This window comes from Gymnoscopelus braueri, assembly GCF_963280865.1.
Source record: "Gymnoscopelus braueri genome assembly, chromosome: 19".
NCBI classification, from domain to species: domain Eukaryota; kingdom Metazoa; phylum Chordata; class Actinopteri; order Myctophiformes; family Myctophidae; genus Gymnoscopelus; species Gymnoscopelus braueri.
Genome location: NC_137621.1, coordinates 37,234,580 through 37,253,554, shown reverse-complemented (window position 1 = coordinate 37,253,554; position 18,975 = coordinate 37,234,580). Strand labels below are relative to the sequence as shown.

General features: G+C 42.1%; 3 protein-coding genes across 9 annotated transcripts in view; 2 read left to right on the top strand and 1 right to left on the bottom strand.

Annotated features, from left to right (window-relative positions):
• Window positions 1–1,182: 1,182 nt before the first annotated feature.
• Window positions 1,183–9,435, bottom strand: bag5 (BCL2 associated athanogene 5). Of its 3 annotated transcripts, XM_080414801.1 has the most exons (5): window positions 7,686–7,923; window positions 6,689–6,760; window positions 2,640–3,327; window positions 2,145–2,380; window positions 1,183–1,948 (listed from the first exon to the last, which is right to left on the bottom strand). In XM_080414801.1, the coding sequence occupies exons 2-5, from the start codon at window positions 6,718–6,720 to the stop codon at window positions 1,411–1,413; spliced, it is 1,494 nt and encodes a 497-aa protein (XP_080270927.1). In that variant the 5' UTR covers window positions 6,721–6,760; window positions 7,686–7,923; the 3' UTR covers window positions 1,183–1,410. The 3 variants fall into 3 exon arrangements, with proteins under 3 accessions (XP_080270927.1, XP_080270929.1, XP_080270928.1); XM_080414803.1 differs by lacking the exons at window positions 6,689–6,760; window positions 7,686–7,923 and adding an exon at window positions 9,385–9,435; XM_080414802.1 differs by lacking the exon at window positions 6,689–6,760 and having other exon boundaries at window positions 7,686–7,922.
• On the top strand, window positions 8,395–16,677 carry coa8 (cytochrome c oxidase assembly factor 8). The gene is made up of 5 exons (XM_080414815.1): window positions 8,395–8,724; window positions 13,762–13,959; window positions 15,385–15,448; window positions 15,555–15,645; window positions 16,530–16,677. The coding sequence occupies exons 1-5, from the start codon at window positions 8,593–8,595 to the stop codon at window positions 16,648–16,650; spliced, it is 606 nt and encodes a 201-aa protein (XP_080270941.1). The 5' UTR covers window positions 8,395–8,592; the 3' UTR covers window positions 16,651–16,677.
• A 989-nt stretch (window positions 16,678–17,666) lies between these two features.
• klc1a (kinesin light chain 1a) overlaps window positions 17,667–18,975 on the top strand; it is a 52,756-nt gene continuing 51,447 nt past the window's right edge. For all 5 annotated transcript variants that reach the window (XR_013932158.1, XM_080414718.1, XM_080414719.1 and 2 more), the window contains exon 1: window positions 17,667–18,134. The gene's annotated coding sequence lies outside the window, so the exon portion shown is untranslated. The remainder of the gene's footprint in view (window positions 18,135–18,975) is intronic.

The window sequence follows — 18,975 nt, the reverse complement described above, 5'->3', positions numbered from 1 at the left end:
ATTTGTTGAAGATCTAGACTCCCATCCACTTCCTTGTTAACTTAAAACTTAAACATTTTGTATCTCGGCTCCTGAGTACTTTTTTTTTTTAATTAAAAATCTCTGGCAGTGGGCAAACGCAAAAAAATAAAGTTCTGGCAGTGAATGAGTTAAAGGTAATAACTTTTTTAATTTTTTATGTTTCTTTGGGGGTTTTATGACCTCAATTACACCCCAAAAATCTGAACTTTGAACATTCAGTGGATTTTCTGTGGTCTGGGGTTTTCTGAATAATTAGGCTGAAAAGTAATCTGAGCTTGGCCCTTCGGCAGTGAGGTCACAGCCGATTAATCCCGCCCACTCTCCTCCTCGCCCCTCCCCTCCCCTATCCTTTCCTTTGGGGGGGGCGGAGCAGAGGCGATGATTGACAGGCAAAATCCCTCACCAGCGACACCCGCAGGCAAAGATTTCTTTTTTCATTGCAGTTGAAAAGGCTTTAGAAATGTGAGAGAAAACCACCTGCCATGGATCAATGGAGTGGAATTTTTTGTTAAAACTTTCTATACACGTTTGAAGGACCATGACAAAGACTTTTAATGTGTGGTAAAACTGAACGTCATGAAACCTTTAACAATGCAAAAGTGCATCATTCTCTTCTTAAACTTTTGTATTTAACAACGTTAACTGACTTCACTAGAAAATGATAGCTGAAAAGTAACTGCACTGTAAAATCCATTTGTACACTCTCAGTTAAATTCACACTGAGGATTTTTATGTGTTGGCTACCAGACAGGTGCCATCAACACGCAATCACTATTGCGTTAAGTTATCAACATCAACTGGTGTCTGAAGGAGATGTGAAACGGATTGAATGCTTAGTGGTTTGGCAGCAGGCTTTTCAACCACACACACACCAAGACAATGACGTGACAATGGCAACAAACTCACATACTTCAAGAGTTTCCAAAAAACTATTCTGAGTAAACCTGTTCAAAAAGCACACAAAAATGTTACAAAGAACATTTATGACGTCTTTGCAGGGTAGGGTGGGGGGTGTCAGCTACAAACAACCACCAAGGAAGATGAAAAGCGCTGCTGCAGTGCATTCTGGGATTTTTTAAATCTATATTTACAGAAACAACCCGTGCAGAGTGATAATATGAAGCATATTATTTATATATATATATATATATATATATATATATATATATATATATATATAAAAACTCCATTATAAACTCCTGACGATCCAGCGTTTTATTTTGCCAAGATGGCTCCTGCAACCCAGAACAGTACTCCTCATTTCGGTGATCAACATGAAACTTCTGAAAGCCTCCGACAAAAGCAGGAGTTACTTAGATTACCAATGTCCTTATAAATAGGTACTGCCCTCTTCAGTGACCAATGTTAAAACTTTATAACGTCCCATGTTCAGTACTCCCACTGATCTGTCTTCATGTCCAAGTAGCTAAGAATGTTTTGGGCAAATTTCACTGCCTGCTTCCGTGCAGCCTTGGTGGGCTCATCTCCTTGCGGATCCACTGCATCCAGTGCCAGCAGCTGTTTGGTCAGCATCTCTTCCAGCATCATGTAGCTCTTGTCCCGCTTGCCATCGAATCCCAAGACTTGAGCCTGGAGGTCTGACAGGCTGCCCAGCACCCGCCACACGGCCCGGTATGAGGGGAGCTCCGTGGGGCTTGGTTGCCTGCGGGTTAGCAATGCCTCGCGGAGGTCCAGGAAGGTGATGATGGCTTGGACCTCCAATACAGCTCGGCGCCTGGCCTCGCGGATGCAGGGGTTCTTGGCTGTATCCACCTGGTCCAGGTGGGTGAGCAGGCTCTGGAGCTCGGCTTTGGGACAGAAGAAATCACCGGTCCCGCAGTGCCTTAGGACCTCCATCCTAAGGTGGGCGACGTGGTTGCGCACAGCCTCGATCTCACGGATGGAGTCATTCTGAGCCAGGTCGTACCTTGATGACACACACACACACATGATTTCTGTCACTCAGTTTCAAACAAGATCCAAGGATCAGCAAAGTGTGTGAAAACCCTTGTCAACAACATCCAAACAAAAGGCTGGAATGTTACGTGAAAACAAACTATCTATACTACAGTATGTACTTCAGGTGTTAACTAAATTCGGAACTCTCCTTGGTAGAGACCCACCTGCGTGTGTCATCCCCCTCTCCCTCCAGGTCCAGATGTTTGAGGAGGCTGTTGATTTCCTCCACTACCTGCTTCCGGTAATTTCGGATCGCCGCGTTCCCGGAAACGTCCAGGGCATCCAACTCCACCAGGAGCTCCGTCAGTATGCGTGACACGTGGGCACAGCTGTCTCTCCCACTCAGACCCATCAGCAGGGATACCAGCTGGCTCCGTGCACCGCTCACCTGAACCATCACCTGTGTAGGATAGGATGAGTGGAGATTATATTTAGTTTATGAATAGCAGAGTATAGTATATAGTTACAGTACCGTGTTGTATTTTTTTATATATACACACACAAGACAAAGTGGATAGTCCACTCCCATTAGACAGTATAAAAGCTGACAAAGAGGCTCCAAGGTGGATAGGTAGCATAAGTTTAAATTCCTCTGGAGCCTTTTTGCCTTATGTTCCCCACCGACACCCAGTCTCCAGACAAAGAAACCATGTTTTGACCTGGTTGATACAGTGCACGGCCTCATGTGTATCTCCAGACAGGGGCAGGGAGAGGGTCTGCTGCCGCGTTCGCCCCTCGATGATGTCCTGGACGGCACAGAGCCGGGTCAGCGCCCGATAGCGAGCTTTGCGCAGTGGGACCCTCCCTTCGGTCTTGACCTGGGTCAGCTTCAATATAATCCCCTGCAGTGAGTCCACCAGGTCATCACTGATCTCCGCCACCCCTCCAGCTCGCTGTGGTGCCACTACCCCGTCGTCGATTATCTGGCGTGCGTTCTGACTCAGCTCCTCGATGGCCAGGCGTGATGGGTGGGTGGCATTCTCCTCCAGGTATCGAAGCAAGCCCTCCACCTCCTGGGCAGCCCGCTTGCGTGCTCCCTGCAGATCGCCTCGGCCCTCCGTGTCCACTTGGTCGACCTCCAGGAGCAACCTCGTCAGCTCGCGCTCCAGGCGCTTGTAGTCGCGGTCGTTCTGCAGGCCGCTGAACGTACAGACCTGAGGCCCGAGAGAAGCCACCTCCCGCTGGATCTCGTAAAGTCGCATCATGGCCGGGTGCTGGGGCTGGTAGCCCGCTTGGTGGTACTGCCCCATATGCATTGGATGTGGCTGCTGATGCTGCTGCTGTTCGTGCTGCTGCGGGCCGCCATGGTCCATCCTCTTCCCCCCATCAAAGGGCTTCCCAAACAGGCTGGAGGGACAAGGAAGCACAGCAGCACAAAGGATGTCAGTACAATAAACAACAACTCGGAGCAGATCCTCATTTTAGCAAAAAGCACACTGAGAGCTCAGATGCAGACTTAGCTGATTCATCCTACAACAATTCAGCAGCTACTCTATCTATTTTACCAGCTGGGGTTTTAGAAAATACAGGACCTCCAAATAATGGATGTGTGCCATCCAAAACGGTTGGCAGAATAGATCAATTTTCCAGCCACAAGATTTAGCAGTGTATAGGCTGGTGTGAATTCCCCACCCTGATTACATCAGCGCCCGATGGGATGCAATAACAGTTTCACTAAAATATTAGATTTTCAACCATTCACACATTAGCATACATGAAGGCACAAAACTGTCGCCTAGTTCTCCTGCTGGCCATGTTTGTATTAGTGAGGCTGTGCTGGCTTATAGCCTGCAGGTCAAACTGTGTGACACACCAGCTGTAGAATCAGAATGACTTTAATCACAGAGAATAATCAATGCACAGCAATTAGACTTGGTGACACTGGTGCAGATGCAATATTGATAATTTACACTGTTTCACAGTACAGACACACTGTATGGCAGAGAGGACGTCACGTACAGAGCACAGTGGCTGAACTGGATGGAACTTCTTGAGAAGAAAAATGAATCAAAGCAGCAGTCTTTTGTTGAACCAATTGGTCTGCCCTCATCTGTGGTTAGACTACAGTGAAAGCTAACAAACTTGTTCAAAGACAACCTATCTTACATGGGGAGAAAATCCACCCACTCAAGCCACTCATTAAAGCATGCCCTACAAACAGGCTAAACTAATTAGAATAAACTACACAGGGGAGGATTTCAGGATTTTAGACCCGTTTCAACAGCCATCGTGCGACTAAGCAGTTTGTACATGTGACTCTACAGTTAACACACAATCTGTCTTAATCGAACACTGTTAGGCGAAGATGAAATGGCTACATGATGTAAAGATTTACATTCATTACTGATTATGTGTAGACAGTTAGTAGTGGTGATCATTTTCAATGCTGATTATTTTCTAAGCGGCACGTGATTATTTTCTGAGCGGCATTTGAGGATCGTCTAGATTACTATCTAGATTTAGGAGAGTCCTAGACCACAGATTACCGGTGTTTTGACTGAAATGTTGTATAAAACAAAAACAAAAAAACCCTGTCACCCACAAATAACATGAATTTCACTTTATTTAACCACTTAAGCCATATTCAAAATATATTCTATGTATGACATGCCTAAAATAGGGACGCCAGGTTGAAAGTGCTTAAAAATTGGACACATCAGCTGCATATGTCAAAGCAGCCAAATAATGGCCGATATATCAGCCAGAACAAAATATTGGTCGGTCTCATCCATCTATCTGTAACTGACATGCTGACAAGACATTTCAAGCTGACCAGCCGAAATACAAGATACCACCCACCCAGTGAAAACAAGAACATATTCCAACTCAAGCCTAATCACATTACCAGTTTCAAAAGATAGTCTAATAACCTAATTTAAAATGCATCAAATTTGCCTCAAGCAATGAACTCCATTTCCAATTCATCACTACTTGCTAAGAGACAAAATACTCAGTTGAACCAGTGACAAGAGACCAGTTCTACTTTCTCTGGCTAAATGATGGGGACTCTCAAAATGTTAATGTGCTTGGCAAGCTAATGTGAAAGGCAAGCTCTCTGCTTTGCTGTACAGTGATATTCTCTGGTATTTAAAGGGACAGGTTGTAAGAAGTAAGGCTGGGAGATATGGACAAAATGAAACGGAATATTTTGAACAAATACATTGTAAACCTCGATATCAATATTGTGATGATAATATCTTGTTTTTTTTAACGTTCAAAAACTGTGAAAATCAGCTAAATTGCTTGGAGATTGGCTATATTTAACCTTTACCCTAACAAATTTTAAGTATAAAAGAATGCTTAAAACCAGGACAACACTTATGCCATTATCACGATATAAAAAAATCAATAGAAGATATCTAAGTCTCATATATCTATATATTTCCCAGCCCTTCTAAGAAGCACAGTCAATGACCCATGGTTGTGTGTACAGTAGGCTGAAATTCTACACATGAAGACATTAATTGTGACTGAGTGACTAGGTAGCCATTTGACGACCCCAATGCCGTTAAGAGGTGGCGTATGCTCTGTGCTTAGTAAAACGTTTTTTGAGCCGATTGTGCATTCTAATCCTCACCTGTGCTGTAGTTTATCCACCAGGAATGTTGCTAGGTTTATTTATTTTATTAGAACAACCTATAGATCTCAATATCACAGCTTTTTGGAAAACAACACTACTCGGAGCGGAAAATCTATGGAAGAAACACATGTGCGCACACACAAATAAATTAAAGCACATTTACTATAGCCGTGGGTTGAATGATAAAACTGAGGAGAGTGGTTGTTTTTCCCTCTCCTTTCTGCAGAACAGTTGTCAGATGAGAGTTAGCATCACAAGACAGTCATCAGACAAGAGAACAGCAAGTGGCTACGGATGATGTGACCGTTGCATATTTATAATCTGTCACCAGTGACCCCAGAATAAGCCATTTGTATTCATTGATAGGATCAATACCGTTTATAAGAATTGAATGTATTATGCATCAACATTCCCTGCCTAAAGTACATTATGTAACAGGGAGAGGGGTGTGCATCTCTAGAGTGAGGTGGTTAAATCTGGTTCAGACAACACTACGTTAAGGTGTTCAAAAATCTAGAAGTAGACAAATCCTCTGGCCAGACAGACAATCTACTCATCTCTTAATTGTGACCCTTGATGCTCATAAAGAGCCAAAAACCATGACCTGCACCAGGCAGTGTGATGATGTAGCCCAGAGGGATTGGGCGGGTGTTACTTCCATGCGTGAGTCACACACTGCACAAATATACGATGATGATCCTTGAGTAAAAATGAAAGGAATACCTGGATCTATTTAAAAACCTGTTTTCCAAACCAAACCTCACCATCGCGCATAGACAGCGTTGCGGCATTATGTCATCGTGGCAGATGTTACGAGGCTGGTTCTATCAATCTATCTACAATATGAAGATGAGATGAGAGCAACCACCATAAACACAATCACACCCACATCTCATACAGTACAGTAGCGACATACCATTAAACCTCACGTACTAACTGTACTGTACATGCCATCTCTCTCTGTCTGTGTGTCTGTGTGTGTGTGTGTGTGTGTGTGTGTGTGTGTGTGTGTGTGTGTGTGTGTGTGTGTGTGAGAGAGATCAGTTGCTAGGTTGCTGTGTGTGTACAGTAACAACAAGCGACACCGCCTTCCTTCCCCAAAACGCGCATCACCATATTATTTCTCACCTTTTCAAAACTCCAAAGACATTCGCGCACATCTCTACAGAGGAGTGTTTCCATCAGACAGAGACCGGGTACCTATAGAGACATGAAGCCACCACATCAGATGGACAACACAGTTCCAGCAGCTCGATCCGTGGGTGTGGGTGTGTGTGTGTATGTGCGTTTCAGACAGTACAGGTCCAAGTGTGTTCTGTTCTGAATGGATGCGGACCCCTCCCTCCCTCCCACGGACCCACTGGGCTGGTTCTACTGAGTCTGCTCCCAACGGTCGGGTGGGAAACTTCACGAGAACAACTAACGTTTAACGACGAGCTACCAGTGTTGCCAGATTTTGCGAGAGAAATAAGCAACCAGGTCTATGAAAACAAGCCCAAAAGAGGCAACTATAGGCTACATGAGCCCTTGCTAATTGAAAATAGCAGATCGGCAAGCTCGTAGATCTGATATTTTCAAAAAAAAAATCTAGAAGACAATTTGGAATATTTTTGAAACATTTTAACAACACAAATCTTGAATGGGGGTCCCTGGCACAAATACAAATACATTTGGGGGTCCTTGACATGAAAATGTCCACTGGTTTACACAACATTAGGAAACAAGCTTAAAATAAGCAACTACACTTTACACTTTATTAAACAAGCCCAATACCGCAACCACCAATATTTTCAAGCAACTTCACAGAAAAACAAGCCCAAAGTCGCTTATAGTAAGCGGACATGGCAACACTGCCGACAAGCCACATTTACGACTAAACATTAAACCGTTGGACCGAAACAAACACGAAAAGAGCCTCTTTAACACCCACACGGTCCAGTTCTAGTGGGTTGTTGTATTGGCTTAACGTTATTATTCCAGCTGTTAGCTCAGCTAACTGATGAGAACACAAATATGACCTGCTGTGTCTGATCATCACCAGTACAATATTTATTTTCCACATCCCCAACTTGTTAAAAACGTAAGACCTGTGTATGTATATATCATAAAGACGTAATTGTTTTACCTGCATAACCAGCGCACAGCCATTTGGATTGTTGTTGAGAGACGCTCACCTCAGAGACTCAAGCTAAACATTAGCCTCTAGGCTACAGTTCTCACTGTGCTAAAGGAGCACTTTACGTTATCTATAAACTAACACGGAGTTTCTACGGGCTTTGTCATAGGATCAAATTAACACAGAGTTTCCAAAGCCCCGCCCGCCCCAGTTCTGGATGATACGGGAATTGCCACCAGCGTTGCCAGGTCTGCTTATTATAAGCGACTTTGGGCTTGTTTTTCTGCTTGTAAATATTGGTAGTTCCGAGTTGCGTTTTTTGGGGGGTTGTTTCTAAGTGAAGTTGCTTATTTTGGCTTGTTTCCTAATGTTGTTTAAACCAGTGGTTTAAGGACCCCCAAATTAAAATTTTAATTATCCGAACCCCCCATCTGAAAATAATTTGAGCCAGGGATCCCCATAAGATTTGTGTTGTTAAAATGATATACTACATTTATTAAATGTAGTATATCATATCATTAAATATTAAAAAATGTCAGACAATGTTTATCTTATATCGCTTCTTTTGGGCTTGTTTTCACATACCTGGTTGCTTATTTCTCTCACACAATCTGGCAACACTGATTGCTACAATCTACACTGTCTTTTAAAGCGAACAAGTGAAGCAGTTGATAACACGAACAACATTTATAGGAACGGGTTAATGGGGACATATTGTATCTACAACTGCAGTGTACCATCGATCGCGGAAGATGATTAATGTAATAATAATTACAAGATAGTTTTCTTTTCTTTTGGTCGTTCAACATTTTATGCGTGGAGTCACGTGACAACACGCCTTGAAGAAGGACACCACCGACACCCCCGGTGTATCCAAACAAGACATACCGTTTTTAGAATAATCGATTTATTTACAATGCCTGGTAGAACAGCGGTATGTTTTTTACTAAAGTCCTACTGTCCTGGTGGTGGATCACACGGCTGCTTGTTATCAGCACTCATCAGCCGTCAGTGCAGCTCCCAACAGCAGACCGCAGGAGCACCAAAGGTTAGTGAGCTAGGTTAGTGATTGGTATTAGTATTATACAGTAAACACGACTCACTAAATCACTAACCGTTAGTTATTTCGTGCAGTGATGGAAGAAGTACTCACAAGTAAAAGTATCAATAATGCAATGTAGATATAATCTGTTACAGCCCCGTATTCAAAATGTACATGAGTAAAAGTACAAAAGTATCGGCATCAAAATATACTTACAGTACCAAAAGTAAAAGTACTTATTATGCAGAAATGTCCCGTTTCACAAGTTCTTAGTGTCTTCTGATAATAGCCGAGCTACAAGCTCACAATGCGTCGCATATCGTGACGCATTGTGAGCTTATATCTGCTATTTTCAAATGGCTGAAGTGGTAAGTGTTTTGTAATAATCAAAATCTAAGTATTTACCTTTTATTCATAAACCCGGTTATACCTTGCCATACGACGGTGTCGCATGCCTAAAATACCCGAACTACAACCAGCTCTAAACAAAACAAACTTCTCTAATATCTTTCCTTGTAGAGCTGCTCACACTCACACATTAACTAATACTAATGAACACATAGAGCAGGTTGAGTCGTTTCAAGTCCTAAAAGAACCACCAACAATGCCTGGCATTAAAATACGTTAAAATCAATGTTATATTGCCCAGTTAGTTAGCTACCTCACCTGTCTGCCATGGTGTCGTGTTGAATTCCAAAGTGCTGTCAGTGCCTTCAGTCTGCAGAGTCTGTTTACATATGATAAGCTGCTTTACAGGGCACGGGAGAGCCTCCAGAAGAACACGTGTTTTGTAACCTGTTGTTTAGGACCCAATGGTGTCTAATTAAGATTTCTTCTTGTTGCCCAGGGGCAGTGGCGTTTGGTGGAGTCTAACGTTGACCGGGCCAGAACCGGTTTGACGGCTAAACTGGTTTTTAATGGCCACTCATTAACAATTCGGCCAGGGGCCTGTTTCACGAAACCGAGATAGCAGATTTGCCCGGGATTTAAGAACTATCCTGGATGAATTTATCTTGGATTATCCATGACTCGGTTACATGAAAGCAATGCCACATTAGTTACCATGGAAATGTAGCTGTGAAGTTAGCCAGGCTTCATTAATTGTTCATTAAGCAGTCAATCTGATCACAAACCAATGAGTTTTTCCACACTTATTCAATTCTTATGTGTTTATGTTGCCTTATTTTTATGAGTCTGCATTAGAACAGGTACACATTGCAATTAAAGGACAACTTAGTTTTTTTTTACATCAAGGGTTATTTTATTAGTTTGTAATGATAATAATTAAAAGATGACTGTTCATTTATTGCTTTCTATCGTTATAGAATACAATAAGCCAGCTATTTTTGTCTCCGCAAGGCCGAAGGCACATCAGGGCAGAACCTCTGCTAGCCCTGGTCCAGAGCACAAAACATGTTTTAGTAATTTATTCTTGTTGCTCAGGTCAACTAATGTCCCTTGGGGATAGGTGTAAGAAAGGGTTTGGAACATTAGTTGACAGGGCAACAAGAAGAAATCTTAACTAGACACCATTAGGGTCCTAAAAAACAGGTTAAAAAAACATGTTCTTCGGGTGCTGGTGGAGCCTCTCCCCTGCCCTACAATAGGTTACACCACGTGATGATATGTATAACTGCACCTCTGTCATACTGTCAATAAAGTATTCAATGATGTCCAAAACATTTTGTAACAGAGTATTTGAAAAGCTAAAGTTGTGAACAATGGATTAATAATTTGAACCTTGTGCTACCAAATCATCCCACAGGGGGTTGCCAGATACACAATCTTATTTGATCTAATCTTGTATCTAGAATTAGGGAGCCCACAGCACACACAGATGTGCATTTTCATCCAAACCTGGCACAAATATTTCCCATGGGTCTGGGCTTTGAACAGGCTACTTTCCCCCCTTTCAGTTAGCATAAAATTGGTACATTTTGCATAAACATGCCATTATTGACCTAGATTATGGCCACCAGGGGGCCTGTCTGCACCATCCACTCCCATCCACAGGGAGTACTTGCCCTCATTCACATTAACAGGGAACGTAAACGGTTTCAGGTTCCTCTGGGTTCACATCAGTGAGGACCTGAGCTGGTCACATCATGTTGGCACAGTTGTTAAGATGGCGAGACAATAGCTAACTTCTTGGTAGTTGGTAACGGCATAGCCAAGGCTCTTCAGAGGGTGGTTAAAACAGCAAAACACATCACCAGGACTGAGCTGCCAGCCTGGGTCCTGTCATGCTGGCTTTCTTGATCACCTTCAACAAAGGTCACTGCAAAGAGACTGAATGCATTGGCATCAACCTGCATCATGGGCCATGGCCCTATACTGTTTTGAGTGCCTTCTCCAGGGGAAAGAGAACCAGCATGACAGGAAGTCCAGTATCCAGTTGCACATGTTTGCATGCAGGGCCGGATCCCTGACTATCCATACCTATTGTGTTGAACACTGAGCTTTATTTTGGTCCACATTCGCACACAACAGTTACTCCCCTCCAGGTGAGAAAGAGCAGTGTGAAGGCAATTGCATCGTCAGTAGATCTATGCATCGTCTAGGGTCTAGGGTGGCAGGCAACGTGGAACAAATGAAGTCTACCTGTTTTTCTGTGAGTGAGTCACTCTTAGTATAAATACTCCAGGCCCCAATTCAGTAGCATAGCATGGATATACAGTAAGATACCATTACATAGTACAGACTAGAGTATAAAACATAAGACAAGATAAAATACAATTATTGGGAAAATAAGTATTTAGATTTTTATCACTGCCTTCTCCTGGTTCACATCCTACCTCTCCGACAGAAGTCAATTCATTTCCTTAAACGACTGCAAATCAATCACAACTTCTGTAACCCATGGTGTCCCCCAGGGCTCGGTGCTTGGCCCTCTCCTTTTTATCCTCTACATTCTCCCCCTCGGACAGATCCTTCGCGGCCATGGCCTCTGTTTTCACTGCTACACTGATGACACTCAGCTCTACCTCCCCTCCAAAACCATTACTTCTATCACCCACTCCACACTCGCCACCTTCCTGACATTAAAACCTGGATGCAAACAAACTTCCTGAAACTCAACTGCAATAAATCCGAAGTCCTCATTATTGGTCCAGAGACTCCAGACGCCCTCACCCGCTCCACTCATAACTTCTCCGAACATAGACGGCTCCATTGTCACCCCCTCCATCCAAGTCCGCAAACCTTGGTGTCATCCTCGATCCCACCCTCTCCTTCAAGTCCCATGTCAACCAGATCACCAAAAAAGCCTTTTTCCACCTCCTCAACATTGCCCGCCTTTGTCCCACACTGCTGCAGAGACACTCATTCACGCCTTCATCACATCCGACTCGACTAATGCAATAGCCTTCTAATACGGTGCCACCCCCAAAGTTCTCAAGAAACTACAGTATATGCAAAACTCTGCTGCTCACCAGAACCCAATCCAGGGACCACATCACTCCAGTCCTCCACGACCTTCACTGGCTCCCACTCAAACACAGACTAGATTTCAAAATACTTTTAACCACCTACATGGCCCTTAACAACTAAGCTCCCTCCTACCTATCTGACCTCCTTCAACGCCACAGCCCCTCTCATTCCCTCAGGTCTGGACTTGCCAACCTCTTGGATGTCCCCAAGACAAAATGACGAATCTGGGGAGACAGAACTTTCTCAGTTTCTGCCCCTTCCCTTTGGAACTCACTCCCAGCTCACATCAAAGCTGTCCCCACCCTTGCCCAGTTCAAAACCACCCTCAAAACCCACCTTTTCAGACTCACATTCCCCACCTAATTCTGATAAAATGCTTTCCTTTTTTATGATTTTGTTTGCTTAGTTTTTAGCCTCTTTTTTTTTAAGATTTTTTTTTTGGGATTTTTATGCCTTTTTTTTATAGGACATGCAGCAAAGGCCGTCGGGATCGGGACTCGAACCCGTGATGTGCCGTCAGGCTACATTGTAGGCAGCCTAGGTGCTTGGACCGCTACGCCAGCGGTCCGGGCCAGTTTTTAGCCTTTTAACTAGTTTTTTCTTAATAAAGTTGTCTTTGTTTTTGTAAAGCGACCTTTCCCTTCATTCTTCCTTGCTGAGCCCCTGGCCCTACCAGCACCTAATTTTATCTTGTCTGCTGAAGAGACAGCCCTCTCAGTCACACTCCCTCGATTCTCCAGCTGACTGTACTCTGCCGCCCTACTGACATGGCACCTCTGTCATGTTGAGTGATTCCTCGTAGTTGTCTGTTCATCTTGCTAATTGCCTTCATCAGTGAGTGCATTAAATCTATGGTGCCATCAATGCAGAAGGTAGGGTAATGGGCACCTTTTAGGTCTTACCAGATGGCCTTGGGCATCCCGCTGTCACTTGATATGTCACAGAGACACAAACAGCTCTCCTGCTTCTCTTTCTGAGAACTCTGGATAATAATGCTTTCTTATGGTGGTGGCACTGGATGTTGTATGATGTGAACTGTGCTTAATCTGTCAAGTTGAAACTTAAAAACTGCACTCGAGGTTTGCCGTACTGATTCACTGCATTTTGTTATTACATTATTATTACATTACAAGGTTCATTACATTTCTATTTACATTTCTTTGTCAGTAGGGACCTGACGTACAGTAATCTGAGTTCCCAGAAGTTTTCGCCAGCTCGGCGAGGAACTTCTGGGCCAGAGCCCTGGTATTTGTGGGCGGGATGTAATTTACGCTCAGAATCTGAGCGGACACGCCTCTTACCGGTCTGAGAGCTGTGCAACTCGTCTAAAAAGTCCGACGAGAGGCAAACAGCAGTACACAACAATGGCGGCCGCAATTTCTCAAGGGGAAATTGCTTCCCGTCGATCCTATTTAGATGCAACACCCAGTGCATGTGGATCCCGCCCCCTTTTCTTCATTGGCTGTTGATTTGAATCACAACGTAGTGGCCGCGCCCCTGCTGTCCAAGCTCCGACGCAATGCCTCCCAGACTAGACGTACAGTAACTCATGACAAACATAAACCTTGCTGACAAACAACGTCTGATCCATCTTGCCGCCTTTTTTTTGCACAGAGATCCACGTTCCGCCCTGCACCTGACTCCACACATGACTGGATTGGTCCGCCAGACCTTGTGTCAAACCTTCGGCCAATCGTGTATTGCATCCCAGAGAATGAGACGGAGTTGGAGAAACGTTTGAGAAACTTGAGGCAGGAGACAGAGGATTGGAACCATGAGTTCTGGACCAAACAGAACATTACATTTAGAAAGGTTTGTACTGTACTGTAGATCAGTGGGGTTAAAGTCCTGTAATTTAGTGAGTAGAACATGTGCAACAACACTGCTAAGGTTAGCAATTCAATTCCCCATGTAGATCGGTTGGAAAAACATGGCATTAACAGTGCCTTGGGTTGAGGCTGGTCTATTCTTCCAGACTCTTTGGCAGGTACCCAGACCAAAAAGTTGGTTTGGAGTAATTTTTGCAAGTGGGATGGGCTTGAGAATTATCTTGGTTTTGGTGTCTGTAAGTAATCTTTATTTATACAGCAACCCTATGAATGGCTTCCAAAGTGCTTCAGTAGCAAAACAAACACAATAAAAGATACAGAGTACATAAAACAGAAGAAACTAATAAAAAGAAAATAACTTTTTTTTATGGAGATACTGAGAGGCCCTGATGTCAACAGGGAGGTTGTTCCATAGTCTGCCGCTCCCTGGTGGTTTAAGGTTAGATTATGTTGCAGCTGGCAGTGCTAAAGCTGTTCTTATTTGAATACTATATAATTTCAAAAGCCATTTTACAAATATTCAATTGTTGTTTTGTTATGAGTAAATCATAATGTTCTTTTAAGGTGTCCTATAATAAGGCCTTGAGGGATTGTAGAGGAAAACCCAATCTTACAGTAGAGTAAAATGATATACATTTCTTAAAAACAAGACATAAGTGCCGTATAGGGAGACATAAAAATCTGTTTTTACTTCTTTGAGTTACCAATTACCTCACCCTGAGATATTAAATGGATAGTTAAGATTTGTCCTCCTCCTTACCCAGAGTCAGACAAGCTCATGGATGCATTTTTAGATCTGTGGGCAGTTAAGGTGTGTTGAGTGAGTGAGGATAAAGTTAGTTTAGTTTAGCTCAACCCCTGCATATCTAGTAGATTAAGTAGCAACTGCTTTCGAAAGTAGGGACACTTTTAAACTTCCCCAAAGATGGATGTCTGGTCTCAACAAAACTACACATTGCAATTCATGTATTTATAGTTGATCATTTCACTATTAGCAAATAAAAATAAAAATATCACACAGCCACAGTGGATAAATACAAATATGCATAATTTAGAAGTATTAAGTTTAAATTGCATTTCTAGTTTAAATTGATATATTTCTTTCTTATCATTGGATATATTATTATTTTAAACTCGTGAAACTATTAAAATAATGTATTATTGGTCTGTGTGTGACTGTCCCTGTTCTGTTCATGAGAAACAGTTTGGTATTTTCCCAGCAGAGGGCAGCAGGGCACAAGTAAACTTACTCTTAAATGATCACTTACTGTCAATTTATCATAAAGAGATAACGTTTTCTTAAGTTGTATTTTAGAATCTATATTATAATAATCCAAAAAAAGATACCTAATTTAATAGTGATTACATTCTAGTAAGAGTATTTAAAACATTTGTTTTGGTCTTTTAGGAGAAGGATGCATATATCACCTCTATGTTGAACACAGAAGGCTTGTTTCAGCGTGATGAGCAAGGTGAGGAGGCGTAAATATTCCACACTGTTAATATCTGATATCTCAAAATCAAGCACAATCGAGAAACAATGTTTCATTAATTGCTTTGCCTCTTCCCACCTCTCAGGACGAAAGAGAACACTGAACAGTGAAGAAATGGCTGTGTTTTACAAAAGCTTCCTGGACACTAACAGAATAAGACATTCAAATTATAACAAGTAAGTTTAGTTTTCACTTCTGTTTTTACTGCGTGGCTCTGCAGGACTGGAGGCTAGCCTTTTTATGGGTCTGTCCGGAGCAAATCTTGCGAACCACTGCACCGATCATATTTCTTGTACACACTGCCATTGGGACGATAGAGTACCTCCACAAATTATTTTTTCACATATGTTTGATACCTTTTTAAATATTTAACTTGAATTATGTAATGGAAGTCAATGGGGCTTCGATCGGGCTGAAACACATATTTGTCATACATCATAAATAGGTGACGTCATAGATACGTCATAGATGCAATCATCTATGTCACAGGCTGGCCACATGAATTTCCGAAATCCACACTGGAACCAGGCCGTTCCCATGTGGATCTCAAGATCCACATGATTAGATTTTTATTCATGCATGAGCCTTCTCACAATTTAATTTTAATCTTTGTGGATCGATTCCCCTACAGTACACTACAAGGAAGATTGCATTTCTGTGGTGTCTTTATTATGCAAATGAAAACATGCAAGCTCTATGGCCAGACCACACCAATGCAACTAGTCGCAACTCCTTGCAACAAAACAGTTTTAAGGCCAGTCCACACCAATGCAACTGCCATTGGGGATAATGGTTGCAAGTAGTTGCATGTTGTAAGGAGTTGCATTGGTGTGGACTGGCCAGACTGAGTCTACAAAGTCACAGTTTCAGTATAATTATTATCTGTGAATATGTAAAGCTGAGCTCCCAGAAAAGTGAATGCTGAATATATTTCGATCTCTGTCCATTGTTTATCATATTCTTCAAGAGCAGATTAATGTCTCACTCTCAATAACACCATATTTTTTTATTTTAATGCTTTCATTCTTTTGTTTTTTCTCCCTGTCCATTTCCTTGCCAGGGAATGGTACAAACGAAACTTCACCATCACCTTGTTCATGGCCAGAGTGGTCCTTCACAGCATATGGAGGAATATCACAGAGAGACTACGTGTAAAGAAAACGAACACTCCTGCCACATGATGATGATGATGATGATAAATAAAATATTCTCCCACCTTCCCATCCTATCCACTTATTGTCTGATCTTGTTTAGCTAATAATGCATTACTTACTGTGAAGTCAAAGGCAAGAGGCCTTAATGTTCTTTTTCGGCAACACCCTACTTCAAGCAGTCCTCAGTGCTAATTTATCGATTTTTAACCCTGAGTGTACAAATAGGACCTTCAAAAATGAACACATGGGAATAGGCCCAGTACCAACCACAGTTCTACTGTTGGCCACTAAGCAGTTGGCCCCCAATTTAGCTCTACTTGGGGTATTGAGTGACGATGGGTGAGTGTTGCTCATTCACTTCCCCTCCCAATTTTACATACTGAATGGTGAGTTGTTGGTTGTGACATTGTGCGTGTGGTTTGTTATTAAGAGACTGACAGGAAAAGGAACTATTTGATTTGCCAATACCAACAAATGTCATTAAATACAACCATCCTAGAATTACCCCACACAGATTTAAACGAATCAATGGCTCTGCTCACATAAGCATGTGTGTGTGTATATATGAGATAATTAACTTGGAACTATCACATTTAAAAAGTTACTTGGCTCTAAATTCGATTCATTAAAAACATTAACTCTCTCACCACCACCCCTTCAATCTGTGCGATGACATCATTATCTAGGGAGGGAGGGTAGAGTTTAGATCCCATAACCCCAAGGTATGGTCGCGTTCTGATTGGCCAGTTGGGTTGTCAGGCAACTGCTTGACAGTAAACAGTAAATAATTTAGACATAAATAATCGTACACTTATGTAACAAACTTTGTGTGTACCAAGTCATTACAATGCCAGAGGATGTCTGTTTGTTTGATTGAGTGGTATATACAGAGTGTAAACTCAGATACTATATTGCTTAAAAATAAATCCTGTAAAACTAGTGATTTCCGTGACAACCACCTCGCCAATCACAGTTCGACGTTCCTCCGGGCCATGGGATATTCTGGACTAGACCGGGCATCGCCATTTTCACGCATCGCACAGTCTGCTCAGGCAGTGGATATTGGATAAGCGAGCTGTCATCTTCGTGGTATAGCTCGTTCAACTTGAGTTTTCAGTCAAAATGGAGATGTTTACGAGATAGTTTGAACGACATGTTCCCGTCATGGAAGTAGCAGAGGTGTACCGTCTGTAATGGGGGTCTTTAATTCACGCATTGATAGATTAAGGAGGGTATGTAGCTATGTAGCTTAGCTGCTCATCATTAACGCTCCCTTCATGCAGCAAAACCTGGATCAATCCTTCTTCTCATAGAAAGACAAGCTTCTAGGATATTGTTTTATATCGTGCTGACCGTTGGGTTCTTTGGCCGTATTATTGACAAACATTGCCAGTAAGAAGAAGAGACTGGCAACACCTTTAAAAATAAAAACCCTCCAGACATATTAGAGTTTGAGAATCAGAAAGCAAACGTTTACATTCTACCTCGGCAACGGATGTCCTAAAGGAACGGTAAGCAGTGTTGCTATGTCCGCTTATTATAAGCGACTTTTTGCTTCTTTTTCTGTGAAGTGTCTTGTAAAAATTGTTAGGGTTGCGTTTTTTAGGCTTGTTTCTAAAATGTACTTGCTTATTCAGGCTATTTCTTCACAAATGTGTGGTTCCAGTGGTTCTCAAATATTTTGAGCCACAGGGAGCATTTGTGTAAAAATGTTTCAAATTTTTCACAATTTATTGCAAGAGTTTTAGAAAACGGTAGATCTACAAGCTCATGCGACGCGTTGTGAGCTTGTAGATTGGCTTTCAAATAGCCGATGCATTAGGTTTAAAGTGCTAAGTTGCTTCTTTTGGGCTTGTTTTTCTATACCTGGTTGCTTATTTCTTTCACGAAATTTGGCAACACTGACGGTAAGACTGGCTCTGTCTATTTGCTGGACTTTTGGTGCATTTCTAAACAAGAAAAAGGTCTTCAATTATTATTTGTTTTCACGCAAATGTCTATGTGTCTGCTCACGGGCGTGTGATTAATGGCACAGTGTTTGCCAACACCAAGACCCTTTGTGTATTGTTATTTTGTTTTGTAAACATTGATTTTGGTAATTAGACTACTATAACACCAGTTCATTACCTGTCACTATATAATAATAATAATAATCTTTATTTGTATAGCACTTTTCATGACATCAAATGCAGCCCAAAGTGCTTTACATAAAAAAGATCAACAAAAAGAACACAATATTAAAGATTAATAATACATTAAAAACAATAAGATCAAAAACATGATACACCAGATACCAGACTCTGTATATGACAGCCTAGCTTAATTACAATGACCACATTAAGACATATTAAT

Bases quoted from the DNA above. Each gene is read 5' to 3' on its own strand.
- coa8 (XM_080414815.1), top strand. From the start codon at position 8,593: ATGCCTGGTAGAACAGCGGTATGTTTTTTACTAAAGTCCTACTGTCCT. The intron at 13,960-15,384 runs GTTTGTACTGTA...TTGGTCTTTTAG, and splicing joins AGAACATTACATTTAGAAAG to GAGAAGGATGCATATATCAC. The intron at 15,646-16,529 runs GTAAGTTTAGTT...TTTCCTTGCCAG, and splicing joins AGACATTCAAATTATAACAA to GGAATGGTACAAACGAAACT.
- bag5 (XM_080414801.1), bottom strand. From the start codon at position 6,720: ATGTGCGCGAATGTCTTTGGAGTTTTGAAAAG. The intron at 3,328-6,688 runs GTGAGAAATAAT...TTGTCCCTCCAG, and splicing joins GTCTTTGGAGTTTTGAAAAG to CCTGTTTGGGAAGCCCTTTG. The intron at 2,381-2,639 runs GTCAAAACATGG...TATCCTACACAG, and splicing joins CCGTGCACTGTATCAACCAG to GTGATGGTTCAGGTGAGCGG.